This window comes from Taeniopygia guttata, chromosome 1A, assembly GCF_048771995.1.
Source record: "Taeniopygia guttata chromosome 1A, bTaeGut7.mat, whole genome shotgun sequence".
Taxonomy (NCBI): Eukaryota; Metazoa; Chordata; class Aves; order Passeriformes; family Estrildidae; genus Taeniopygia; species Taeniopygia guttata.
In genome coordinates this window covers 68,439,982-68,467,693 of record NC_133025.1, presented here as the reverse complement: position 1 = coordinate 68,467,693, position 27,712 = coordinate 68,439,982, and the positions used below count along the sequence as shown (strand labels likewise).

The window sequence follows — 27,712 nt, the reverse complement described above, 5'->3', positions numbered from 1 at the left end:
GAGTATATGAAAAAAAGAAGTATGTGTTGTATTGATACACTACAAAGTGTATCAAAGTTTTCAAGAATTGTTTCACATTGTTTCATAGTTTCAGCATATTTGAATTAAGTGGAGAATGTCTTCAGTGTGAATCTGATGAGAATTTAATCCACTGATGATGTTGGTAGAATGCAAGTCTGCATTTTGGCCAAGACCAATACTACCAAGAATAAAGTATCTGGTATTCATCATTATTAGATAAATGTATCTTTATATTATTTATAACTACATTATATATATTATATATAATACTATATATTATATTACTACAGTTCTGACCTTACTGTATTAGGGGAGAAAATTATACAAATAAAAAGTAAAAATAGATAGCACAGTTCTCTGTTTCAGGGATAATGCCTGAAAACCAGTATTTTTATCAATGTAACAGTGTTATACAGGTACTTCATTACTAGGTTTGGGAAGTTCAGAAATTCTGAAATGAGATGCTGCTGGTTCTCCCAGCAGGTGGCAACAGACTAAGAGAAAACAATTATACAGGGAACACAAGGAAAGTGTTTAAATCTTCATTCACTTACTGAGGAAGGTATTAAAATGTGTGGGAAATGCAAAGACACGTCCCAAATGAAAAGCAAAAGAGGATTTTGTGTGACTCTTCTGATTTAGTGCTCAATTGCCAGCTGGGGTTAAATCAGTACAATAGTACTTCTGAGTTCTAGATTATTCAAAAATGCCATTTTCAGAGATGTGTCTATTTTTAATTAGAGAAAAAGGCTTTAGGTTTCATATGGCAGCTCACCATCTGCCCACAGAGGTCGAATGCCAGCATCCTGAAGATGATTTACTTTCCAAGAATCCAGGTCCAGGCCATATCTGCCTCATGTCTCTATGGACTCCCACTGGCAGAGAAAATGCCACAAAGGACTGTTGCAAATAATTTCATAATTCACAGACCTCTTTTAGATTTTGTTGCTGCTAGATCTGATACATTGACTTAAAGTGTGCCTAAGAGGTGGTGGGTGGTGGACTGCTCAAAGTATTTGCTTTGAGACCTTTTTCTGATTCTCTGAAGCTGTGAGCATTAACATTTCAGATGTCCAGAGCATTAGAGCTTGTCTGGAATGTTAACCACTTCCACTAGAAGAAAAACACTAGAGCAACCTATTCTTTATTCTCAGAGCAATGATCTAATGGTTTTCTGAAGAACTCTGAAATTCAGCTTAAGCAAAGCAGCAGATGGAAATTATCATGGATATTCTTTGTTTAAAAACAATTATGGTTCCAGAAATTATGGCTCTGTAGCTTTTCCCAGCCAAATTCAAAGAGTAATTATTTGCAGGTTTATGTAAAGAACAGCAAAATGAAGACTATACCAAAGTGAGTTTATAAAAACCAGTATGAATTAGTTCTCACTGTTAAAATGTAGGTGTTAAAGAAGGTACTTCTGTGTTGCCAGCAGTGGCAGAACAATTTATTAATATCATCATGACAAAGTAGATTAACCTACATTTTAGGAATTGTTTATTTAATGTCTGCTGATTAAACATAATAAACAGTACATTTATAAAGTCTGGGGATACATGACACAGATTCAAGCAATTAGGTACGTCTTCCTCTTTGTTACCTAGGGGTTGCAAACACGAGGATTTCTCTGCTGAGAGAAGCTGCTGCTTTCCAGTGGTGAACTAGTGCAGAAAGAGCAAAGTGGTGGAGGCAACTGCACTAATTTGGTGTCAGAATGTTCCAGATAATAAACACTTCAATAAGAATCAAATTTCTTTCTGTTTGAGCAGAGAAGTGAGAGTCTGTACTGCAAGCTGACAGCCTGGATGACTGCACATGGAAAGAGAAGTAATAGAATTAAATTGAAATGTTAATAGAGAAGCCAGATCATTTAAAAGTGCTATAGAGCACACTTAAGCGTGGTAATTATGTTTACTTTCCAGATCTCTATTTTTGTTTTTCTTCTATCCTTCTCTTTTCCATTCATTTGCTCTCTTATGCCTCCTGTACTGGAATTTAGGTGCGATTTTCACCTACAGAAGTACGTGTTGGCAGAACAGGGAGCTGGGCTGGCGTGTGCGTTGCAGGTGATGTAAAACCCCGAGGTGTGAGCAAGCACAGCGTAAACACAACGTGTTACATGGCCACACTCCAAATCAATCAGCGTGCCAGGCCTGGCTGCACTGGGTTGGAAGCCTGGGGTGTCTGTGAGCCCGGTGGATGTGCACAGGAGGGGTGCTGGGGGCAGCAGGGTGACCTCGTGCCGTGACGCTGAAGCGCAGCAGCAGGTGCCAGGGCCAGGCTGCCTCCTGCCCTGCAGCCCAGAGCCAGGCTCCAGCACAGACCTGCCACCAGCGCTCCCAAAGGGAGAGAAACACCTCTGGAGACACCATGGTAAGGGGGATTATATTATTTTTTAATCCCACTATAGTGGGATTATAAAATATATTCGATATGGAGTCTTAGTTGTTTGGTACTTTCTGTTTTGGCCACGTTTTCTCAACACCAGTTCATTTTCATACAGGACAATTTTTTTTTTAGAAATAAACCAAAAAAAGTTATTAACCTTTGTGTGTGTTTCAAATTAATTTAGCCCCAGTGGCTATAATGTCCACAGCTATGCAGGATATGTATGTGTTTTTCTGGAGTCCATGAATCGTTTTATATATATATGTGTTTGAATAAGTGAAAAAATGCCCTTTGTTTTTAAGTGTTGGGCGTTTGTTATAAACTTGTAGAAATCTTTCAAAACCTCTTAGAATATGAAAAAATCCATTTCACCTTGTACCCCAGTATATCTCTAGCACTGAGTCTAATTTTGGTGCAGAGGAAGAGCTATGATACTTTCTGCCAGCTCATCTCACAAGCAAAATACTTGCACGGGCTTCCCAGACCTAGGGAAGTGACAGTGTTTCTGGAACAGCTGGAAGACTGAAGCCTGCCTTTTGCAGTAAATCCTGGAGACAGGTATTAATTTGTATTTTTAAGAGTCAAAGCTGTTCCAAAGTTTTAGTTTCAAAAAGGATCTGGTCCTTTCTATTGTTTCTTTATTAGACCTGTCCTGGATCTACAGACATTAGTGGTGGGTTGTGAAACATGAGTTTGGAATAGGCTCCAAATTAAAATATCACATAAAGATCAGTTTACTCTGACTGTGACGCTGAAGAAGGCCCACCCTCTTCCCTCATGAAAGTCTGGCATCTATTTTAATGCTGTTCACTATGCAAAGTCAGAAACCTCTTTTTCACTGTCTTCGCTCTTTGGCAGAGTATTTCCAAATTCCAGAGTATTTCCTGCTGGGGAAGAAGATGAAATGGCTCAAAATGCAGAGTTGAGATATAGTTTCAAACTAGTGCAGCTGAAAAACTCAGTCTGAAATGTCTTCAACTACAGTCCTATATGAAGCTTTACAATATTAACTTCCTAAGGCAGCATTTACTTGTTCTATCTGTGAAAAAACAGACCAATTCCTCTACATACCTAAAGAAGTGAGCAAAGCAGCTCTTTGAGTTTAAAATACTGCTTGACTTGTAATTGTTGTTTTACTTTAAAAGATATCCTTTTTAAAAGCCAGCTAGCCTCATTGCTGTGTTTGAAAAGAAAAGAAACATTTATTTTTCTTGCTGCCTGCCAGTCTCACAGATTCACAGTGGGATTTGAAAGCAAAGGCAGGAGCCTGCCCTGTGGAAAGTCAGCATGAATTGAATTCTCTAAGCCCAAATATGCCTTGGGTGTCTCCTGAATAATCCTCCAAATTGCAACACACTGACTTAAGAAGCCCCATTGTCACTCAGCTCAGAGACTTTTGCACAACTCAATTGACAAAAACAGGGTTGTGCAAGTACACTTGAGAGCTCATGCATTTGCAGAGTCAGCAAAAAATTTCTGCTTAGAAATGAGTACTAAATCAAAATAATTTATTTCCTTGAATGAAAGATTTAAATTGAGCTTTCATGTTCATTTGAACTCCTGGAGATGACTAACTGGGGCAGTGCTGACTTTTTAAATTCTAGTTGCTTCTGGGAAAATGTCTTCAGTTATGTTTCTTAAACACAAATATATGTCAATTTTTGAAGAAAACACTGCTCCAGAGATTTTGCTGGTGACACATTGTGGCTGAAAATTTAGTTTTTGGGAAGGATACATTTAATTCTCAGATCACAGAATGATTTTGCTAGGTAAGAAGTTACAGAATTTAATTAAAAAAAAAAAACAAAAAAAACCAAAAAATAAACCTGGTCAAATCTGATAGTGCCATTGGTTATCTCTAAATGCAATATTACTAAACAAGAATGACTGAGAACCATCTTCTGCCCTTAAAGCCAGGCCTGCTTCATAGCTGGGCATCTCAATTCTCCTTCCCTCTCCAAAGCCTGGCAGTGGTCAGTGAGCTGCTCACTGGAAACCATTCTTGACAATGAGTTGTTTTCTGCATGGTGCTCAAGCATTGTCTGGAAAAATATTAACTGGCCTATGCCAAAACTGTGCCAATTTTTTGAATTATCAATCAGCACAGGAGATGACAGGGTCAGTACTATGACCTGACATTTTTTTTTTTACTCCCTAGGATAGACAGGGCCCTGGGGATCACAAAACCAGAGCTCAGGCAGAGCTCCAAAGCAGAAACCAAATCTGAAAAAATACACATACATGAAACCACTCTCTTCTCAAAAAACTTTTCACTACACACTACACCCAGTGGTGCAATTACTGGGACTAACACAGAAGTATTTGCTTTATAATTCTGCTTGTGAACTTATGAAATCCAACACCAAGGCCTTCATGTTCCTGTACTTTTAAGTGTACAGGATTTTGGAGCAATTGGCACCTGCCTACTTTAGCCTGGTGTTACAGAGTTTTCTCTTCCTGGCTGCTACAGAAACAATGCTGGAAATCATGCAGGTACACTATACTGCAATGGCACTGCCTGACAAGCAATGGACCCGTGATGTAAAATTAATGCCTGCTCAGGAGCTGGAAGGAAGATTTGTTTTGACCAGAAAAATCTGGAATAATTTCCTTAGGTGAAAGCAAATCTTCCAAGTTTCCATGCTAGCCTGCTATCAGAGGGTAGAAGGATCAAAAGGCATCACCTGCCTTGGGTTACATAAGGGCGAAGGATGCCACATGGCTGTGTCAGGTTCCAGCCAGGAGTAAAAATAAACTAAACTGGGAAGTGCTTCTCAGCAGAGCCAATCCAGGAAGAAAGGTGGGGTTTGTGTAATTGAAATTGATTTTTCCTGACTCTTTTAATATGCTTCTGTAGTACAGCACACAGATCTCAATTTTTTAAAGAACTGTCCCAGTATCTGGCATGTGCATGTGCAATCTCATTTTGGTCATGGGACTGAACAACCAAATGAACATCTGACAGTGACAATTCACTGATTTTTCGGAAAAGCAATACACTGGGAAAAGGTAACCACCAGGAATAAGGAGGGTTAAGGTACACTGATTTTTCTGACCCTGCCTCTCCTCTCTCCCCTCAGCGTGAGTGCATCTCTGTTCACGTTGGCCAGGCTGGAGTGCAGATAGGAAATGCGTGCTGGGAACTCTTCTGTCTGGAGCATGGCATTCAGCCTGATGGCACCTTCAAGGACCTGCAGGACAAACTCAGCTCTGATGACTCTTTTACCACATTTTTCAATGAAACAGCCACTGGGAAGCACGTGCCACGGGCTGTAATGGTGGACTTGGAACCAACTGTGGTAGGTCAGTATAGAAACAAACCTGCAAAATGGAGATGAGATTGCTTTCCCCCATATCAGCGTGCTGTGTCACCAGTCTTCACTGGCACAAAGTGGCCCTTTGCACCTCAGGCTACCACTAGGTAGCATTAAATTAATTTTCTTGTGACACAGGATGCCAGATTCTATCACAGGTGTCACAAACATAAGAACAAGAGGATCCCCAGCAGTTTAATAGTTGGTACATACAGTGTGTACAACTTATCTTTGCATCAATAATTAACTTTTTGTTTATCATTACATTTTTGCCATTCAGTTTGGATTCAAAGCGGGACCCTGACCGCTTCCCTCCAAGAATAGAAGAATGTCTAAAAATGGGGACACCTGAATTTCTTCACACTTTTTGGTTTTTTTTTCTGGGGACTTGTGGATGCAGGCTGTACTTGTCACTGACAAGCTCATGAGAAGCTAAGTGGCTGGATTGAAGATGCACAATAAATCAAACAAATGCAACGATGAAAAAATGCTCCAGAGACCTTTCCCTTCTCCATCAGCATCATGAGCTCCTGTGACTGAGGGCGTGCACCGGTGCCAACAACAACCAGAATTTGTTGGCACTGGAGCATATTCTTACAATTTCTCCTTCTTCTTCAGATGAAGTACGGGCTGGCACCTTCCGGGAACTTTTTCATCCAGAACAGCTGATCACTGGAAAGGAAGATGCAGCCAATAACTATGCCCGTGGCCACTACACCATTGGCAAGGAAAGCATTGATATGGTGCTGGATCGTGTCCGTAAACTGGTAAGTCCCAGTAGTTCTGAAACAGCAGTTTGGACTCCTCAGATGAAAGAAGAGCAGAACGAACAGCTTGTTAATTGCAAACGACATCAGAAAAGAGATTGCAAGTCACACAGATGGTATCTTGGACGTGGTATAGAAGAGAGAAGCCCAGTAGCTCACTTGCCAGCTGCATGCCTCCAGGCATTTTTATAAAGTGGTTACAAATATATAATTTTTAATTACTAGCACAGCCCTACAGCACCAATTCTGATACTGAAGGGTGGGCTATGCAGTTGTACTTTGCTGGTTTCAGCTAGAATAACAGAGCCGTGTGAAGTTCAGAGAGAGAGAGGCCCGGACAGATCCCTATGTCACAAGCTAAGACAGTCAGGAAAGCAAAGGTTGGAACTATCACCAGCCCTTTCCCAGAAAAACGTGACATGAAATCTATGCTGTATACTGCCTAGGACTGCTCACTCCTTCAGCTCACAGAGCAAAGTCTTTCCCACCTTTTTCAGCTGCTGCTGTTTCACTTTCTCTTTTGCCTTCTAGACTGATGCCTGTTCTGGGCTGCAAGGATTCCTGATCTTCCACAGCTTTGGTGGTGGTACCGGCTCTGGATTTACCTCCTTGCTGATGGAACGCCTCTCTGTGGATTACGGAAAGAAGTCCAAACTGGAGTTTGCCATCTACCCAGCCCCTCAGGTCTCCACTGCTGTGGTGGAACCCTACAATTCCATCCTGACCACGCACACCACACTGGAGCATTCCGACTGTGCCTTCATGGTGGATAACGAGGCCATCTACGACATCTGCCGCCGGAACCTGGACATCGAGCGGCCCACCTACACCAACCTGAACCGCCTGATCAGCCAGATCGTGTCCTCCATCACCGCCTCGCTGCGCTTCGACGGCGCCCTCAACGTGGACCTGACGGAGTTCCAGACCAACCTGGTGCCCTACCCACGCATCCACTTCCCCTTGGTGACCTACGCCCCCATCATCTCCTGCGACAGAGCGCACCACGAGCAGCTCTCGGTGGCCGAGATCACCAACGCCTGCTTCGAGCCCAACAACCAGATGGTGAAGTGTGACCCGAGGCACGGCAAGTACATGGCCTGCTGCATGCTCTACCGCGGCGACGTCGTCCCCAAGGACGTCAACGTGGCCATTGCTGCCATCAAGACCAAGAGAACCATCCAGTTTGTCGACTGGTGTCCGACAGGCTTCAAGGTGAGTAGGGCTGCCACAAGCTTCTCTTTAGTGTTGAAAGGGGAGGTTCAGTCTAGTAGAAAACTTGTATTTTTAAAGTTTTCTATCTCATCTATTTCTCCTATTTGCCCCGGAACACAGGGGAATATAGATATTTCCCAATGAACTTAAGAAGGATGCATTTATATAAAATGTGCCTTTTCTCCTTTGTACATCCCATTGACACAGGCTCTTACATATTTAAGTAAGTGGAAATTCAAAGTGTGTATGGGTTAAAATTGAAAGAAGTTTTAATTTCAGATCTGATCTTTGGAACAGCCAATGAGCATTGCCTCTGAGGCACAATCTAAAACTGAGGAAATACCAAAGCTGATAAAATTAATAAAGGAAGTGCTGATATTAGGGAATCTCTTAGTTAACCTAGAAATATTATACAGCCTCTCCCCACTGGTTACACAGCAGTGTCTGGAAATATATTTTCAACAATAATACAGACATTACCAGTGGAAAAGTATTTATCATACAAACAGCTCCTTCAACAATGAAAACTTCTGTTAAGAAAGCTACAAACTCGTCAGTGTGCATTAAGCAGTAGAATAGTATAGCTATTAGGGTGTGTTTCATGCTCTTTGACATTTGTAATGGCATTTGCCATCTGGCACCACTCTACTCCAACATCTGTAACTTCACTCATCTTTCTTCAGCTCTTTGCCTCCTGCTCCTGCTGCTTTACAGCCTTGTCTCACATTCCCATTTCCAGGTTGGGATCAACTACCAGCCTCCTACAGTTGTTCCTGGTGGAGACCTGGCCCAGGTTCAGCGGGCGGTCTGCATGCTGAGCAACACCACGGCCATCGCCGAGGCTTGGGCAAGGCTTGACCACAAGTTTGACCTGATGTACGCCAAGAGAGCTTTTGTGCACTGGTATGTGGGTGAGGGCATGGAGGAGGGAGAGTTTGCAGAGGCCAGAGAGGACCTGGCTGCCCTGGAAAAGGACTATGAAGAAGTGGGAACAGACTCGTTTGAAGAAGAGAATGATGGGGAGTGATTTTAAAATACATTTTGTTCCTGGTGAGCACAGAATTGTCTCTGCATCACTGTACTGCATGCGTCAACAATTAGGTCAGCTTTTCTCTATGTTACATTTATGAACATAAATTTAGGGGAGGACATTTTTTATTACATAAATGACAGGCAAATTATCCTGTATGATATCATCAGCTGTAGTAGTGCCCCATCACTCCCAGTAATGTGAAAAGACTTGTTCTCCCTTGCACACTTAATGTGAGCCTCTCTAAGCTCTAGTGTACGTGATAAACTCACTACATACCATGGAGGTCATCCCAAAAAGCTGAAGAGCTTCCTGCTCCTGCATAAGCCAACAGGGACACCACAGACACCTGCCAAAGCCAGGATTCTATGGAATCGAATGGAATCCCACTCTGCGGGATGTTTGGAAAGTCATGGCAATCAGGTGAAGTCCCAGGGGACTGGAAAAAGAGAAACAGTGTCCCCAGTGTTAAAAAGGGCAGAAAGGAGGCTCCTGGTGGCTGCCAACCTCTTGGCCTCACCTCTGTGCCAAGAAGAAGTCCTCCAAGAAGCTATGCCAAGGCATAAGGAGGGTAGATTTAATTGGATGCTCATGGAAAAATTAATTGGGCACTTATGCATGAAGTACCTAGATGCTCATGCATACACTAATTGGGAATTTATTAACACCTCTGTGCAAAAAATGAGATATTGGCCTGCTTTTTGATTAGGTTCTCCTACATGCATTTGTGATCTTCCTTGCTCATTTCAGAATCTGGATTTTGTTTTTTTATGATGCTAATACAGAATTCCTTTCAAGAAGGATCTATAAAAAGTAAGGCAATTCTTAGAAATACCCAAGTTGCCTTTCTTTCAAGACTGAACTTTCAGACCTGAAAACCTTTGTGGGACTGATTCTGCCAGATTTTCTCTCAGCAAGTAAGACAATAGCTGTTCTTTGTTCACAGTTGTGTTCATAAATTCTCAGTTAATTAACACACGAGTGTTAATTACCTTACATTTCCCACCCTTTCCACCTTATATTTCTCATCCTTCTTCCACCTCATGTTTTCTGCCCCCTTTTCTTCTCCTTTTTCATCTCACATTTCCTGCCATTTTTCTCTCTTTTTCTGCCCTATCCCCCTCTGTTTAAATACCAAATGTTGAAAAAAGGGAGATTTTTCCTTCAATTAAACCCTAAATAATGGAAAAGGCAAGTTAAAATCACAGGTGAAGGTGGATCCCCTTCAATTTAAACACATAGAATAATGAAAAAGTAGGTTTTGCCCTCAATTTAAACTCCTTTTCCATCAAACTCCTCTTTTTTCTGAGGTCATTGGGGCACACAGGGGAGGGACTGGGCAGAGGACTGGAGGCACTGTGAGGGGATTGGGAAGATGAAATAAAAAAGAGAATGAAAAAGGATCTTCCCTGTGCTGCCCCACCTGCTCAGGTGTGCTGCTCCCCTCTCCTGTCCGGGGGCACAGGGATTGTCCCTTTGCACACCCTGAGCAATGCCCCAGGAGCACCCAGGTGTTCCCCCTGCCCTGCAGATGTGTCACTGCTGTCCCTGGAGAGATTCCCAGAGATCACCCACTCCAGCAGGTACAGTAACCCCCTGAGAGCTGCCCTTGGCAGGGGCTGCCCCTCCTCATCCTCACTGACCACACCTGGGGCTGCTCTGCCCCTCCTCATCCTCACTGACCACACCTGCGGCTGCTCTGCCCCTCCTCATCCTCACTGACCACACCTGGGGCTGCTCTGCCCCTCCTCATCCTCACTGACCACACCTGAGACTGCCCTGACCCTCCTCATCTCACTGACCACACCTGGGGCTGCTTCATCCCCTCCTCATCCTCACTGACCACACCTGGGGCTGCTTCATCCCCTCCTCATCTCACTGACCACACCTGGGGCTGCTTCATCCCCTCCTCATCCTCACTGACCACACCTGGGGCTTCCCTGGATGCTGATTTACGCAGGGATTTCACTAAACCCCACTCTGAGTCTCACTCAACAAGCCAAGCAAACCTTGCTGCTGTTCACATTGTTATTAGTAAAAATGATCAAGCCGAATTAATAATAAAATGTTACATGTAATATGGATAGTTGGTGCCTATAAATAGATATATATAGATATCATATGTTATATTGCCGAGAGATATTTGTATAAAATTTTAAACATGCGAGTCAGAGCCAGGGGATTGCCTCACATATGTCGAAACCACCTGACAAGAGGGAGGAGGACTTAATTTACAAAAGAATAAACGTAACTGGAGATGGGCTGTTCCCCAAGGTGATCCGAGGAACTCCCAAGCTCAACTGGATAAATATCTAAGATTGAGATAGCTGGAGCCACCAGAAAGATACATCTCAATGCCAAGTTCCAGTAACTCAATCAGGGACATACATCGCTCTTGGACATGGTTTTGTCCAACTCAATGTAGAGAAATGAAACTCCATTAATATGTGAAAAACACCAATCACTTTGTTTTTAAAAATTTAAAAGTTTAATAATAATAAAATAGTTATAAAAATAGTAATACAATTAGAGTAATAAAATTTAGAGATAGGAAAATTACAAGACAATAAAAAGCAAAGAATTCCGGATGTCTGGATGCTCTTGGACACTAAGTTAATGACAAGCATACCTTGTGTACAAAGGAATAACCTTAAAAGCAATAGCTTGTTGCATATTTATATATCTCATACATGATGCATAAATTCCTTGCAAATTAAGAGCTTTTTTGGTTTTTGTCAACTTCTTCCCCTTAATCCTGGTTGTTCCAAAAAGCCGGAGAGAAGGTGGAAGAATGTTTGTCTTTTCTGATAAGGAGGCAGTAAGTCTTTATGGGCCCCAAGTCACTGCCATCTCTGTGTGAAGAGTTTCTTGATTATCTCATCTCTTGCTTGAGCTAGTAAAAAAATATCTTACATCGTAGAGTTTCTATTTCAACATTATGTTGGAACCTAAAACTCTATTTAACGCACTACTTAAGAGAATTAATACAGCATAACTTTCTAACATTACACATATAATATTCATTGTAACATTTGCGAAAAGCCAGTCATAAAGTATGCATTTTTCACAGATATGTGGGACTCTGAAAGGAAGAAAAGCTTGATCACAAGAACACTGCCTCAGGCAGAATAAACTCTTTGAAAACCACTTGAACAGGATGGTCAGGGTGAACATAGGGGACCCTCTGCTGTAGTGGTCAGACCTGTGTCTCATCCAGTGCCGATTCTGGACTTGGCACTGTCCTTTTCTTTGTGGCTGTCTGAGACCGAATTTTGATTGCTGAATAAAAACGTATTTTTATTAATTATTAATTTGGCTAGATCACTTTTACCTGTAACAGCGACCGAAATTCGGTCTAAGTGGGATAAGTCCTTGTCATGCCTCCCTTACACAATGGCTCAGCTGTGACAACTCTTCGAAGTACTGGGACATTCATGCCTGGGATGAGGCAATTCATGTTGGCTGATTTGCCGTAACACTGGATGTGGATTTCTTAACTCGCCTAAGGCGTTTTAGATCTCACCCTGACCACCAAGATTACAATTTATTTTATTTGCAAGGACACTCAGTGATCAGGAGCCCTGCTCTTGAAGCAGTCAATGCACGTTTGGAGCTCTTTGGACATTAGGCAATTATCAGGAGCGAGCAGCTTTTGTCCCGGGGCAGTATGTTTGGGCACTCAAACACTGCACCTTTCAGTTTGAGCCATCCCTTCATGTGAGCCCATTTCTGGGCTCAGCCTTCTCCTGCTACCTGCTTTGGAAGTGGCGTGGCATGGCTGAGTTCTGCAGGCGAAGCTTAAGACATTCTTAAGATGTAATTCTCCTCCTAACTAAGCGCCCAAGCCCTCACAGGGGTCATTATCAAATGTTGTTTCAACTGCACACCGCTTTACTAACTTCCACCTGGCAGATCTAGTTCCTGTTTAACCTCCAGTGTCCTTTTGCACTTTGCTCAGGTGGTTTCATTCTCTGTAGACAATTTATGGCTTAGCGGTTCTTTTCTCTCGCTTCCTTCCTTCTCTCGGGCAGTCGCCACACAAGCCAGTAAGAGAAAGGGAACTTAACTAAATTTAAACTATTGCTGAGAGTCTCTGCCACAAAACCACTGTGCTCAGAAGTCCCTACAGATACCCCCTCATGACAATTCAGGAGAGTTTTCAGTGTCCTTACGCCTCGACTGAAGACCTCAGACTGCTAAGAACTGAAGAGTTGTGCTGCCTCTGACAGAAGCAGGCAGTGTGAGCGGGTTCCCCATTACCTGCCCAGAGGGTTTGCAGCTGGGACTTCTCCACAAGGACAGCAGTGATGGGCTCCAGAGAGCCCCTCTGAAAGCCTCCGTGCGCTGTCTCCTCCCCACGGCTCAGCGAAGCCGGCTGGGGGCTGCACACAGCTTCCTGACACAGGGCTGGGAGCGCCCGCTGTCCTCAGCTGTGTGTGGACAAAAACGTACACTCCCAGTACTAAAAGTGATTTCAGCATTTATTATAAAAAAAAGAAAGACCTAAAGCATGGGGACCCATGGGGCCAAGCAGAAGTATTCCTATCGAGGATGCTGCAGCGCCAGGACTGGGTCCTCTTTCTTGAACAGCGATTTCCGCGATGCTCCAAGCGGAGCCACACGGGTTCAGTGGGTAGATACCCCCTTTTTATGCTGGTTTTTGTTCCTTTGGATTGGTTTCTGTTTGGATCCTTCATTTGCACGAAGGTTTAAGGTGCTTGATTGGCCCATTACAGTTCTGTCCAGGCTGGCTCGTTTCGCCTGCAGCGGGGGGTTGGTGCACTTCACTCAGGTGCAAATACTCTTATCTACCCCTTTACAATAACCAAACTAACAGGATGTGTTAACAGCTATTTTGCAACAGTTTGTAACCTACTTTTAACACACAGTTTAGCCTCACAATGCTCCCCCCAGCAGGCACAGGCGAAGCGGTGTGTATTAAGGCACAAAGAAAGAAGCGGCGGTGACAGCTCCTCGGCCTCTTTGCCTCCGGGAGGCGGCGCAGGGCGGCTCCGAGTTTCACTTTCTGTGCCCGCTCCGGGCCGAGCGGGAAATGAAAACTGCGCGGCGGGGCGGGGGCTGCTGCTGCGGGGCCGCCCCGCTCCGCTCCTCCCCGCTCCGCTCCGCCCGCTGCCCCGGCAGCTCTCCCGAGTGAGCCCCGCACTCCTCCCGAGCCCCGCAGCCCTCCCGAGTGAGCCCCGCAGCCCTGCCGAGTGAGCCCCGCACTCCTCCCGAGCCCCGCAGCCTGAATGGGTAAGGAGCCCTTCTGCTGGTTGGTGAGATTGGAGCCCGGAGGCGCAGCGTGTCAGGAGGGGAGGAAACAGAAAGGGGAATAGTAAGGGAGGGTAGTTTGGCAGCTGAGTGGGAAGTCTCCTTTCAGGCGCATCCCAGAGAAGTGTGGAGGTGATGCGCTCTTAGGCGCTTCCTTCCCCTCAAGGGTGGGTCGTCACACCGAGTTTCTGCTGGAGCCAGCACCTCAGGGGGACCACAGAAACACAGAATAGTTTGGGTTGGAAGGGAGCTTGAAATCATCTCATTCCAAGCCCCATGCTGAGGGCAGGAACACCTTCCTCAGAAGGTGAAGAGATTATTCTGCTAGCATAGATTGCTCCGAGCCTCGTCCAACCTGACCTCCCTGCTGCAGCCCACCACCTGCCTTAGCATCATCGGCACGCCGAGATTCCCAGGAAGGAAAAGGAGCTGAGAGGGAAGGGACAGCAAGCACCAGAGGTGGGAACTCTGCTTGGGCACGGGGGTGCGGGGAGTGAAGGGACAGCTCGGGGTTTGGCATGAGAAACCGGTGTCTTGGGAGGGCGGACGGAGGCTGGAACAGGCCCAGGGAGAAAGGGAGGGCGCTGGGCTGGCTGAGGGAGAGGAGTGCGAGGGTAGATGATGACTATGGGGCGGAGGGTATCACTGCTCCCCGATCTCTGCCCAGCGCTGGTGCGCTGAGGTACCGAGTCCTTCCCCGACCTGCAAAGGAAGCCGAGAAGCGACGCTGCTCCTCCACTGAGAGCGGAGAAATGGGGAGCAGGAGGAGAGCCTGGCGCTCAGTCCCCTGCCTCACTCACCAGCTCTTTTATATACCTGTGCGGGAAGAAAAGGAGGTCCAGTGCAAGTCTTAGGAAGGCTGTATTTCTGACAGCTGAAACGAGGAGGTTCCAAGGGTTGGGAAATTCTGTGTGTCCCTGCTCCTACAACAGGATCACAGATAGTGGTGACTGGGAGAAAATTTAATGAAACCAGAGGCACAAATCCTCCTGTATCCCCCCGCACCTTCCTGCCCTAGGATCCCTAACATCTTTCTACCTTTTCCTCAAGCTGCCCCAAAGCATTCAGCCCCGTGTTTGCTCTTTAATCCCGCTCTTAGTCCTCCCTTTCTTGACAAAACCTGCATCTTGCAGGTTTTCTTTATCCCCAGTACATCCCTAGCTATGTTTAGCTACCTCTGCACTGCCTGCCCCTCTCCTTTCTGTCTCTTTTGACATCCTCACTGCCTGGGAGCATCCCTTACCTCCTGGCTGATTCTACACCAGCTAAACCCACCAGCCTGAGACGAACTTCCACTCTAGCTCAGCTTTCAGAAACTTGAACGTGTCGTTACATCATTTTCAGGAAAACGGGCAGTCAGTGTTCAGGCTCTCTTTTGGCAAGAGAGAATCAGATGAAATTTATATTTTCCTGCATAGCTATTGAAATCACCAGGTCTGGGTATAAAAAGTAATGGCCTTTCAGAGTTTGTTGTTTTTGGTTTTTTTTTTTCCCACAAACAAAACCCAGCAAATTTGACAGTATTTGGTGAATCTTAGTGTGCCACACTTAGAGATCAAAAGTAATCTTCAAAAGTAAACGATCAAAAGTACAATTGGAAATAAGTATACTTAATCTTAAAGGTAATAATCCGGGAAAAAAAAAATGTCTTGCTTTTCTGCCTGAATCTTCAGTAACTTTGATAATTGACACTATTAGGCATAGTTAACCTGAAAACATGCTTTTAAAGCAAAGTTTTGTGCTTTTTTTTTTTTTTTTTTTTTTTTTTTTTTTTTTTTTTAATGAAAGGCAGAACGAGGATTTTGGTCATTTCCCTTTCTTAATAGTTTTTCTTCATTCTTTCAGTGCTTGAGTGCTTGGCCTTCGGTTGATTTTGATTTTATGCGCTGTTTAATATTTGTGAAATAATAACTTCTGAGCATTTTTTGGGTCTCCACCCCGCCCTTCCCCATGAATATACGCTCTTTTTGGATTCTGTTTCCATGTTGGCTTTTAGAAAGTTTCGTTTTTGCATGGTTGCATTTGAACTTTTATCAGGCGGTTTTGTTTGTGTGTTTGTATTTTGCTTTAGTAGCTGAGTTACATGAGACTGTCAGAGTAATGGTCTGTTGAATACTCCCTTAAAAATCAAGGCATTATAATGGTTCTCTTACATGAACAGTTACTCTGCCTGTGATCACTTGAAGGAACAGAAAAAGAAACTGGCATGTTGGTACTTAAACGTGTTTCAAAATTACAGTCCAAAGTGCCACAGTAGTGCTGCGACTCAGGCGTTAAAACCAATGCAGGTAGCCCAGCAAAGAAACCAAATGTGCTTAGCAGGTCAGAAGAGAAGGTGAAATTTGACTTTTTCAATACTTGGGCTACTTTTATTTTGATAAAATATTGGGTTTTTTCCAAACAGAGGAGTTTTGCAACATCTGCTTCTGGGCAATTTTAATCATCTTATTGACCAAATCTTTCCGAACAGGGATATGTGAGTTCCTTGGCTAGATGGAGCTGTTTCTGTGGAATTGAAGGCTCATTTATTTATTTAGCCACAAGAGGAAGACAGGATAAGCAATTGTCATCAGTGTCCGTTTCTGTTCCTTTAGCAATAGCCTGCACTCTTCAATACCCATGTTAATTCAAATATCCCACGTGCTGTTGCAGTACTCTTAGTGATTTTATTGATAGTCCAAGCCAGGCTGGATGGGGCCCTGAGCAACCTGATCTAGTGGTTGACATCCCAACCTGTGGCAGAGGGTTTAAATTAGATTATCTTTAAGGCTCCTTTCCAGCCCAAACCATTCAATGGTTTTTTGATTTCACTTTTTTCATGATGAAAAGGTCTCCTCTGTCCTTGAGCAATATTGTTAATGGGACAAACAAGTGGACGTCAAGAAAGAAATAAGAAACCAGAGGTGGCACCAAGCGAGATCATGGAGGCAGAAATTGAAGTACAAAATACTAAAGAGGAAACCAAAGACGTGAAGGCAAAAAACCAGAAGTTGACATCAGTCTTTGGTTTGGCAGACTTAAAAAATGGTAATAATGTTTTGCCTATTCTTCACTGTCATATTTTCTATTTCTTGTGCCTGCTGTTCCGTTCTCTGTCCATAGGCTTAATTTTCTCCAATTCCTTATCTCTTCACTGAGGTTAATTCTCATTTTCACTTGTCAAGTAACCATTTTGAGTTTTTTTAGAATGGATTACATGAAGATCTCAAAGCTTTTTCTGTATTTAAGTCCTCAAATTGGCCATTGCAGCCAAAAAGGCCTAGTTGCTGGCTCTGTCTCTTTCCAAACACAGCCAGAAGTGCTGAATTTGCTAAACCATGGACTAGGTCCTGGTTTAATAACCTATATGAGGTTATTTTCCTCATACAGGCAGCCTTTGCCTCCTGTTGTTCTATTTTATGTTTAGATGTGTTGTGAGAGAACTGAAAATAGAAGAACTGGGAGAAATCTGAGAATCATTAGCCGGGTTTCCTTGGATTTTTTTCTGTCAGTTGCCAAACAAAACCAAATTTTATCTGTTTGATCAACAAAAGAATAGATTGAACACTTTTTCAGGTCTGGCCAAGATGCTGAGCCTATACACTGAGTTACTGAATGTGCACAAGAAGAGTTTGCCACTTCCAAATGACTTTCACTTTCCTTTCTTATACCTATTCCCAGGCCTCACTTCATCTTTTTCTCCCTTACAGAAGCTATTGGACTGTACAACCTTGGGCAGAGCTGCTGTCTGAACTCTCTGCTCCAAGTGTTCCTCATGAACATACACTTCACAAGGATCCTCCGAAGGTACCTCCTGTTTGAGCTCCCTGAGATATTTCCATTGTTGCACTGTTATCTCCACTCCTTTTATATGGGATGTACTGTATATACTGTATATACATCCTATATATATATATCCAATACTGTGTATTGGATCACTGAGGTGCTATCAGGATGCTTTTGGTCCCTCAGCAAGGTGTCTGCCTTGTCATGTCTGTCATGCACTGGCACGAAAGACCCTGCAAAGGTAGAAGTTGCAGTGTTCAGACTTCTTAATAACCTCTGATTCATGTCTTGACCTGAGTCTTCATGGCTTGTATCTCTCTCCTTTCCCTAACAGGATATAATTTTATTCCAGGCTCACACACAGGCCGTTATAATAAAGGGTGTGTCACATGTAGCCATATCCACTATTGATTTTGTCACTTGAAGCATGTAAACATAAACATACCTTAACCCCTTGCCTCTGGGCCCTGACTGCCCTGGCTAGCTCCTGACAGAGAAGTGTTGTTGTGGATCATGAATACCTAGCATTACTTTGTTTTGCTTGACTGTTGTCCCCGAGTGTCTTGAGGAGGATTTGGGCTTCTGTGTCCCTACTGACCACACTAAGAACTGGATTGATTTGTTTTCAGTTTACTTACTTCACTGCAGATTTAGTAATCTAAGTGGATCATTTCTATGCCCACTAGTAAGCAGAGAAGAAAGAAGACAGATTTCAGATATGCAGAAATGATAAGTGTCATAAATGGGCAAAGCTAAATAATGTAGACTGTAGGTTACCATGCTCATTTGAAGAAAGAAAAACCTGTGGGCTACAGTAAATTTAGGGAGAATTAAGAGTTTTGTTGGCATATTGTTGAAACACAAGCATTATGATATATGTGCCCATGAGATTTTGAGACCATGTTGAGAGTGAGGACATCAATGAGTGAGAGGCAATAAAGGTCTGGAATTGGCTGTAACTAATGTTGTTTCTAGAGTCCAGAAAGCACTTGAGGTCCTGCTTGGCTTGTCTCTATTTCAGGAGCAAGCCAACTTAAAATTTTGGCCTTTTACTTTAGAACTGTCAGCCTGCACTGTGGAATCCCCTTTCCCTTTTCCCTTTTTTTTTGATGAAAATGTTCCCATTCTGGTTCCTATTGAGCTGCTGTCTCTGCTACTGACTTGAGCTCCTTCAGGTGTGGTGTCTGATATTTCTCCACTGAACCTCTGACTACCATTGGTGTTGCTTCTTCCCCTTTCAGGATCACAGTGCCCCCATCTCCTGCACAGAGGAGGAACAACGTCCCCTACCAAATGCTCCTGCTGTTGGAGAAGATGCAGTGTGGCAAGTGCAAAGCTGTTGGTCCCACAGACCTGGCTTGCTGCCTTTCAGAGCACAGAGTGGAATGTAAGCAGCCCTGCCTCATGCCTACCTCTGTCTGCATTATCCAGCACTTACAAGCAGCCCAGACTCCAACATCTCCTCCAGGAATTCAGAAATGCCAGGAGTTGGGTACACAAATGACACAGTGCTCTCTGTAGCTGCCTCCCAGCTGAGTGCAATGCTGCGTCTTACTTGTGAAGAGAGGGAAAAAAAGCCCTGCTGGATGTATTTGCTGATATCCAAAGGGTGGGAGGACTATCAGGCTGCTGGAAGATTCAGCTATGAATGCTGTGCAGGGCAGAGAGGACAGTTCATTGTTTGATTTGTTTTGCTGTGCTGCATCAGGATAGTGAAAATAGCTGCTGTTACTTATTAGAAGAAAGGATAGTGTGCAAAAGAGAATGAATTTGCACAGATCCCCCTCCTGCTGCTTCTTACAAGGGCAGAGAGAAGGATTTGCAGGCTAAATCTCCCAGCTAGTCAAAGTTCTAAAAGAGAGAGGTTTCTAATGCATGAGTGACCAGTGACAATGGGATGCCAAGAGTCTGTCTATGTGTAAAATACACAGGGTATAACCAAATGCCCTTATCTTTGTCCTATAAAAGCCCAAACAGGAGAGTAGTGAAAGGGGAGGTGCCCTGACCTTTATGAAAGAGGAACACAAGGTAAACTCAGTATCCCTGTTTACATCATTTTTCTCTTGACTCTGAGTGGCTTTGCAGTCAGCCATCTCTCTTCCAGTTAAAGAGAGATAGGGATCAAGGGATCTATCCAATCTGGTGTGTGAGACATATGGATAGGCCTTCCTATCGTTTTAATCTCAGTATTAAAGCATTTCAGCCTTCCTGGGGCATAAGAGGATGGGGAAAACAAGTCTGTGAGTAATAAAGGTGAAAAGGAGAACAGAATCTTCCTTGTATTGTTTCTAAGGAGGATTCAAAGGGGACTCTTTACAAGGGCATGGTAGGACATGTGACATGGAAGTGATGGGACAAGGGGTTATGGTGTGAAATGGAGAGATGGTTTCGATTAAATATTGGGAATAAATTTTTTACTGTGGGAGTGGTGAGACACTGATGCAGGATGCCCAGGGAAGCTGTGGGTGCTGTGTCCCTGCAAGTGTTCAAGGCCAGATTGGAAGGTATTTGCTGGTCTAGTGGAAGGTGTCTTTGCCCGTGGTGGGGGGAGTGGAACCAGATGATGTTTAGGGCTCCTTCCAACCCAAACCATTCTCTAATGCTATGAAATGCACCCCCTAACTCAGTGAGCCATCTGAGCCCTCCTCTGGATGCTCCTCTGAGCATCCTCTTGTCCCTGCACCTGGTGACAAGGACATGACTTCTGCACTGGGTAGTACAAACACTCCTGTGTTTTCCCACTGCCTGCTCAGGTCACAGGGGGAAATTGCAGCTGGTTCCCAGTCTAAGCTCTGTCTCTGCAGGGAGGAGCAAGGGACAAGAGACTGGATCTAAAGGGGGACAAAAAAAATCTTCCTTTGCCATTTGTGGGACATCTGTGCTCGGTGCTGTTCATGATACTGATTGAGGTTGTGTTTTCTGCTCGTGCAGTGTTTGTGCAGCATGATGCTGCTCAGCTCTTTCTGACTCTCTGGAACTTGTTAAAGAAGCAGATGAAAAAGCCAGAGCTGGTAAGGATGGTAACTGAAATGAACCTTTGGCCCTTACCTTTGGTTTCCTCTGCTCCTTGAAGGATCCCATTGACTGGCAATTGCCCCAAGTTAAATTTTTAAAATTACCTCTTCTTTCATTGTATCTTTCAAATGGGACAGAGAATCTTTGTTTCATAAGCTTTGACATTTTGAAACACAGTTACATTGTGCTCATCCTGCTTTCAGGGCATGCCAGAATCCATTCTAATGGGAGAGCTGATAACTAAAATATTGATATTTTTGCAGCATTGCATTTAGTTATATTTAATTTCTTTTTTCCCCCAAATTTCTGTCAGCATTTATTGGTGCATCTTGACACAGCTTTTCTGTTCTTTGAAGTCAGCCACGTGCATTTTACTATAATTAGTCACTGATAGTATGGGATATATATGTAACTCCCATGGGACTGGGAAGAGAGAAGTGACTCTTCCCTGACTGACTGTCACAGTTTTAGTAATACAGAAGACAGGCTCTTGCTGCAGTTTCAAGCAAAATAGAACAATTCTGCATCAAAGCAGATATTTAACCCTCTGGTCTTATAGGCTGTGTCTTTCCCCTCTGTTAGGGAATGAGGGGAAGGAGTTGTTCTCCTTTAAATTTTGGGAAGTACCCTGTCCACATAAGTCATTGTCACATCTTGGTTCCAACCTCAAAGGAATAATTTGCTTGAAATGTGTGACCACAGGGCCTTTCCCATCCGCAGGGGAACAGCTCAGCTGTCTTCTTCATAAACCTTGTTTTGGCCTTATTTTTCACCCCTCCAGGTTGAAGAGCTGAGTGATTTGTACACGATCTGCATACAGGAGCATCTGGCCTGTCAGAAGTGCTCTTTTGAAGTAAAGAACAACAGCACCATGTTAACCCTTCCACTCCCAGTGCTGGATGCCAATTCTCGCAGGCTGAAGACTCTGGTAAGTTTAGCAGCAGCACTGTTTCCTTAGGAGGTGATTCCCCTCTGTTCGGAGTGGATTTTTCAAATCCCAGTGGTCCACTGGACCTTATAGATTCTCTGACCACTTTACACTGTTTCAGCATAAAGGAGCTGCTTTGAAAACCACTAGGGCTTTGAAGTAGGTATAAAAGACATTTATACAGCAATACCTTCTTTGTGGAATATGTGTACTCATTTTTTTTTTTCCCAACTATTGCAATCACAGCAGCAGCTAGGAGAAATGAGGCACATTTTGGTTCAGGCTGCTAGGCAGTCTTTTGTCCTTTGAATAAAACATTCCTTCTCTAACTTTGCTGGCTTGGACCCTCTGAAATAACGTAGAAATAAAAATCCAGCTGAAGGAATTCAGTTGAAAGAAGTCTCTGTCTTTTTAGGAGGACTGTCTGCAATACTTCTTCCATCCAGAGGAGCTGACTGGACAAAACATGTGTTTCTGTCAACAGTGTGGGAGGAAAACAACTTTTCTGCAGGTAATTGGAGAATTATTTCCTCATGTCTCATACCCAGAACTTCCTTGAAGACTGGGGAGGTGGGGAAAGGACTCAACCATATCAAGTTTGAGAGGAGATCAACAACTCAGATTTGCCAGGACAGGAGTGTCAGTGAGATAAAAACAACAGACACCTTTTCTCCTGTTAGGAAGAAGGTCCTGTGGTCTAATGTCACAAGGAAGTCGATTTGCTTCTCCTTGCCTTCCTTGTGCTACCAGCCTATGGCTAGGAAAGCACATGAGAAGTGAAGCAGCCCTTGAGACACCCAAGGCTGGGTGCTGGTGACACTAAAGTTGAGAAACTTGGATATCACAGCTCTGTTGTGTGGATGTGCCTTGTGTGCAGGTGGGCTACCAAGGTTTGGCATCCGAACTGGCAAATACCCACTGGAGCACTGGCTGTTCTCCATTCTACACACACTGGGGGGCAGTGGCTCCTCAGGCTTTGTCCCCAGGCTTTGTCCCCAGTTTTCAGTTGCATTATTGACTGTTTTACAGAGCATGAAGCTCGTCCATCTGCCACAGACTCTGGCCTTGCACCTAAAGCGTTTCTGCTTTGAGAGATCCTCTCGCACGCAAAAGCTGAGTCTCCACCTGCCATTCCCACAAGAACTGGATCTCAGGGAAATCTTGACAGAAAGTCAGTGCCAAGCAGATGACAGTGAAAAGGTGAGATATTCCTCTTCAAAAAGGGTGGATTTTCTTCTCTCTGCTCCATTCTCATAAAAACTTAAAGATCGCACCAATATTTGTCTCAGTTCAAAGTGCCTGTCTTAAAAATTTGTGTGTCAAACTTTACCTGTGCCTGCTGTTGTCTCACATCCCATAGTTTTAACTGATTCAGCCATTGTTTAACATCCTGTACTCAGATTAAATCACCAAAGGCACCATAACTGGAGCTCCCTGCCTTAAGGACAAAAACCAGGCTTTGCAGATCTCACCTGTCCAAGACAGGGGAACTCTGTTCCTGGTATTTCCCATGCAGAATTGTTTATATTGTTGGCCACAGATTTTGATAATGTTGGCCACGACAGCTTTGCTAGGCAGCTGAGGTGGATCTGCCCCACTGTGGGTCTGTTTGTTTTCCTGGGAAATAACAAGGGGAAGTGTGGCAAAAACAGAACTCACCACTGCAGTGACTGTGGTGAACCTCTTTGCTGTTCCTTTGCTATCCTGCTGCCTTTCTCACCACCCTCTGGTCTCCAGGGAGGCTGCCAGCCCATAGCTGATGGGCAAAACTGAGGGCAAGAGCAAAAAAAAGGCAGGATTCTCAAGGCAAATCTGATCTTTTTTCCTTACAAAATGCACGTCCTCACTGCCCTGGCTGCTGCTTGTCTGCAGTCTGTGGCAGATGAGAATTGCTGCACTGGAAATTGCTCTTTGTGTCTCTTTGCAGGGTACCTGGCAGTTTGAGCTCTTTGCTGTTGTTGCTCATTCAGGATTGAGCAGCTGTGGACATTACTGTGCCTACATTCGGAGCCTCACAGACTGTAAATGGTATTGCTTCAACGACTCTGAGGTTTGCCAGGTAAGCAGATCCAGCCACATTTCTTTTGGACCTTCCTGGACACTCCTCCAGGTCTCACCCAGTCTGACTGGTGCTGACTAAAGAGAACCAGCAAAGGAAACTGAGGTTGCACAGCTTTGTCCACCTCTGCTACAGGGTGCTCTGGGCTGAGGGCAGAATGGTTCTCACTTCTGCACCAAATAAGGCCTCAGGTTCTGTTTTGTGCATTGAAAAATGACAAAGCATTCTGAATATTGCAGAATATTCAGGATATTTGCTGAATGTCCTACTTGATGTACCCTATGTCTGTTTAATGTATACGTTCAGAACTGGTTATCCTCAAAGAGTCAAAGCAATAAACCAATTTATTGAAAGGTGTTTAGTTCCTGGAAGTGCCACTTACACCACTCTTATGAGAACTCCTGGGGTGGTATCAGAATTTTTCCATCTCTTGAGAATTTTTACCAGGCTCCTCCTGTGTGTTTTTCTCCTAGGTTTCATGGGATGATGTTAAATGCACCTATGGGCATTCCAACCTCTACTGGTATGCAAATGTATCCCTGATATTTCCTAATACTGCTCTGGACTTTGGAATTAGGGTAGCAAAGGGAGGGGAGACAAACTGGTTTGGGAACATATTGCCTGGGGTCTAGTGGGGATGCAGGAGATGTGCCAGTCAGGATATTTCCACACTTTTCATTTTGATGCATTGTAAGAAAATGAGCTTACAGGAGGGAGATAATCTCTCCTATAAACCACAGCACTGCCAGAAAATCTTGGGAACATTGGAGAGGGCCTGCTTAGTTGACCTAAAGCTCAGAAAGCTGAGCAGGAGCAATTCTGGGATGTTACCTGCAACCTAGATCTTCAAACATACCTTGTGATGTGCTTTCTCTTTGCCTCCACAGGAGAGAAACAGCCTATCTCTTGTTTTACATGAAAAAGCACCCTCAGCAGCCCTGGCCAGGAGTATCAGAATGTCTCTGAAAGCTGTGCATTGTCTGTGGAGCTCAGCACCTCTGTGCCAGTGAGGACATGTCCAAATGTTTCACCAGAAAGACATTCTGCACTCAGTAACCTCAGACTTCACATTTGGTGAAAAAAGTGCAGCAGACACTCAGCTAGGGAAAGGATCTAGAAGCTGTTGCAGCTAGGGACTTTTTCTTTAGTGCAATTTTTATATTTATGTGACTCCACTTGTTCATTTCCTCTTTAAAAGATGGTGAAGATAGTCCTTGTCTCTGCTGCCTTACTATTTTCCTTAATGCTGATGCCTGGATCCCAGTGCAGGGGAAGTGCCTGGGCTGAAAGCCTGTGTGATGTGCCAGGGAGGTGTGGGAGCCATACAGAGCCAGCAAGAGCTTGAGATTTACTTTGTCCTTTTAGCACCATGTTAGATGCTGGAAAGCTGGGCAGGAGACCCCCAAAATCACCCCAGAAACAACTGGAGGAAGGATCAGAACCCTTATGACACACACATCAGTGGCACACACTCCTTAAAACCTCCCAGAAAATGAATCACTGCAGGGGCAGAGATGTGTCAAGAGGTGTTTCAAATCAGAAGCTATTGGAGCAGTTCTGATTTCCAAGATGATCTGTTTAAATTTGTGCAGGTGATTATTATTTTAACAGGCTTATCAGGCTTTTAGATGCATTTTCTTTCCTGTAGAGGAATATATTCAGAACAGCAGAGATTCTGAAGCTGGTTCATGATTTTGCACAATACAGGCTATACATGGTGGTAAGGGAAGTGAGATGCCTTGATATGATTGAATTTTTGGGATTTTTGGTTGTGTGGCTTTTAAAACACTTGTGGTGTTAACTCTTGCTGATCCTCTTAGATTGAGAATCCTAGCAGTTTGGGATCTGGAAGTACCTTCACCCTAATACACCCTATTACTGTATCCTTACAAAGGTGCTGTTTTTGTGGGGTGAGCAATTAAAAAATTATATTAAAATTATATTAATTATATAAAACTAATATAGACATATTGCCATCTATGTATAACCCAATTTTATTTTGGCAATGATGGTGGAGTTCACAAACCATGTCCATTTTCTGAAGGTAAACTGAAGAATCTTAGAGCATAGCTGTGAAATTACTCATTTATGGTGTAGTAGGTATTTATTTCACTGCATTAGCAAGGTCCATTATTCTGTTTGTTCAGCTGTGTATTTGTATTATTTATTCTGTGTTACAAAAATCCCAGTGTATTATTTGCCACCAGGATGAGGAATTTTCAGCCTGTTCACCTTCAGGAATATATTGCATCCTTTCTAAAGCATCTTGCAATGAGTGAGTAAGAAAACCAAGTTTCTGTTTGCTTTTTCAACACTTTGCCTTTGTAAAGGAGCTGGAAAAAGCTGCATTTTTCTTAGCTGAACTGAGAAGTTAATGAGATAAGAGAACTGACATTTCTAATTAGCTATAACTTAAAATTTAAAAATTTATGCTTATGAAAAATGCCTTAAATGCATCATAACCTTCCAAGGATGTCACCCATCAAGGAAACAATTGCAAAGATATATTTAAGAATGTTTTCAATCAGTGGAAAAAACCCCATTTAATTCCAATAAAAAGTAATCAATGTTTTTTTGAATAAAATATAATGGGATACATCCCTTAAAATCAGTCTTGTGGTTTATTCTTCATCTATTCTTCCTAAACACTGAATGCAGATCAAGTATTCAGGGTAGAGCTGCTGATAACATTTATCTCCAAGAGCCATGGTGTCTTGGTTTGGAAAGAGAGGGGTTTGTTAAGGAAGGCAGGAGCCTTCCTTGAAATGGAAAACATAAACTCCCTCCCTCCGAATTATTATAATTTTTGAAACTAAGAGGCTCTCAGGCAGAGATATGGGAATGAGTTCTTTACTAGGAAAATTTAAAATACATATATAATAGTACAAACAAAAAAAGCCCTACTGACAGAGTCAGGATACAACCTGACCCCCTGTGTGTCAGGGAGGTGGCAGCAGTCCCATCCCACGGTGGCTCAGCCCTCCTGCAGTGCCAGCTGTGCTTCTGCTGGAGCAGGATCCTGCACAAGGGGGGAGTTTTCCTCTGGAGCTCCAGGGCTGGTGGAGATGGGCCTGGGCTTCCTCTGGGAATGCAGTGGGAAGAAAGCTGCTCCTCTGGGAATGCAGTGGGAAGAAAGCTGCTCCTCTGGGAATGCAGTGGGAAGAAAGCTGCTCCTCTGGGAATGCAGTGGGGAAGAAAGCTGCTCCTCTGGGAATGCAGTGGGGAAGAAAGCTGCTCCTGTGGGAATGCAGTGGGGAAGAAAGCTGCTCCTCTGGGAATGTAGTGGGCAAAGGCTGCTGTGTTGTTCCCAAAGTCAGATTGTATCCAGGTAGGAATGCTTGGCTCCTCCCTCTGGGTGGAGCATCTCCCAGTGGGATGATGGAATTTTATCAGCCATGCAGTGACAATCAATAGCCCATGAACAGAAGATAATTAATAATTAATGGCCCATTAACAGCAGATGTCTCCTGGAGGGAGGATTGGTTTGTGGAAGAGAAAAGCAAACTGCCCAATGAACAGAAGATACCTGCCCCACCTCTGACAGATGGCAAATAGAATACCCCCAAACCATATCTCACAACTCAGAAGACGGGGAAAAAAACAGCTAAACCTGGACACTTCACCCCTGTGCTGGAGGCACAGTGAGTTTGTTTTCAGGTTTGCTGCCACCCGAAAGCTTAAGCTGCTTCCCCATGGAGCTGGGCCGTGGGAGCGCGGGAGGGTGAGCAAACTGCAGCACAAAAACTCAGCTTTAAAAACCCCCGAGCTGAGCTGCTTCTGCAAAAAAAATCACCTTGGCTGCCCCTGTGTCCACAGCAAAGCCCAGACTTGTGCTGAACAAGCTGCCCAAGGAGTTATTTTCATCCAAGGAAGCCCCTTGTAGCAAATTACACATCCTCTGCTTCATCCCTGCCAGACTCTCCCTCAGATTCAGATATTCCT

At 43.9% G+C, this 27,712-nt stretch overlaps 2 protein-coding genes across 5 annotated transcripts; both read left to right on the top strand.

The window, feature by feature from the left end:
• The first annotated feature begins 118 nt into the window (after positions 1–118).
• On the top strand, positions 119–8,764 carry TUBA8 (tubulin alpha 8). The gene is made up of 6 exons (XM_012569337.5): positions 119–1,922; positions 2,021–2,394; positions 5,490–5,712; positions 6,342–6,490; positions 7,022–7,702; positions 8,442–8,764. Exons 2-6 carry the CDS (start codon positions 2,392–2,394, stop codon positions 8,727–8,729), a joined length of 1,344 nt encoding a protein of 447 aa, XP_012424791.4. The 5' UTR covers positions 119–1,922; positions 2,021–2,391; the 3' UTR covers positions 8,730–8,764.
• A 1,612-nt stretch (positions 8,765–10,376) lies between these two features.
• USP18 (ubiquitin specific peptidase 18) lies at positions 10,377–26,378 on the top strand. Of its 4 annotated transcripts, none has more exons than XM_002192261.7 (12): positions 10,377–13,985; positions 14,377–14,462; positions 16,833–17,030; positions 17,693–17,789; positions 19,010–19,155; positions 20,700–20,779; positions 21,565–21,711; positions 22,127–22,222; positions 22,741–22,911; positions 23,639–23,770; positions 24,244–24,293; positions 24,658–26,378. In XM_002192261.7, the coding sequence occupies exons 3-12, from the start codon at positions 16,862–16,864 to the stop codon at positions 24,734–24,736; spliced, it is 1,167 nt and encodes a 388-aa protein (XP_002192297.7). In that variant the 5' UTR covers positions 10,377–13,985; positions 14,377–14,462; positions 16,833–16,861; the 3' UTR covers positions 24,737–26,378. The 4 variants fall into 4 exon arrangements, with proteins under 4 accessions (XP_002192297.7, XP_030119469.4, XP_030119471.4 ...); XM_030263609.4 differs by having other exon boundaries at positions 14,332–14,462; XM_030263610.4 differs by having other exon boundaries at positions 13,941–13,985; positions 14,337–14,462.
• Positions 26,379–27,712: the final 1,334 nt, after the last annotated feature.

Bases quoted from the DNA above. Each gene is read 5' to 3' on its own strand.
- TUBA8 (XM_012569337.5), top strand. The intron at 6,491-7,021 runs GTAAGTCCCAGT...TTTGCCTTCTAG, and splicing joins TGGATCGTGTCCGTAAACTG to ACTGATGCCTGTTCTGGGCT. The intron at 7,703-8,441 runs GTGAGTAGGGCT...TCCCATTTCCAG, and splicing joins GGTGTCCGACAGGCTTCAAG to GTTGGGATCAACTACCAGCC.
- USP18 (XM_030263611.4), top strand. From the start codon at position 16,862: ATGGGACAAACAAGTGGACGTCAAGAAAGAAATAAGAAACCAGAGGTG. The intron at 17,031-17,692 runs GTAATAATGTTT...TCTCCCTTACAG, and splicing joins TTTGGCAGACTTAAAAAATG to AAGCTATTGGACTGTACAAC. The intron at 17,790-19,009 runs GTACCTCCTGTT...TTCCCCTTTCAG, and splicing joins TTCACAAGGATCCTCCGAAG to GATCACAGTGCCCCCATCTC.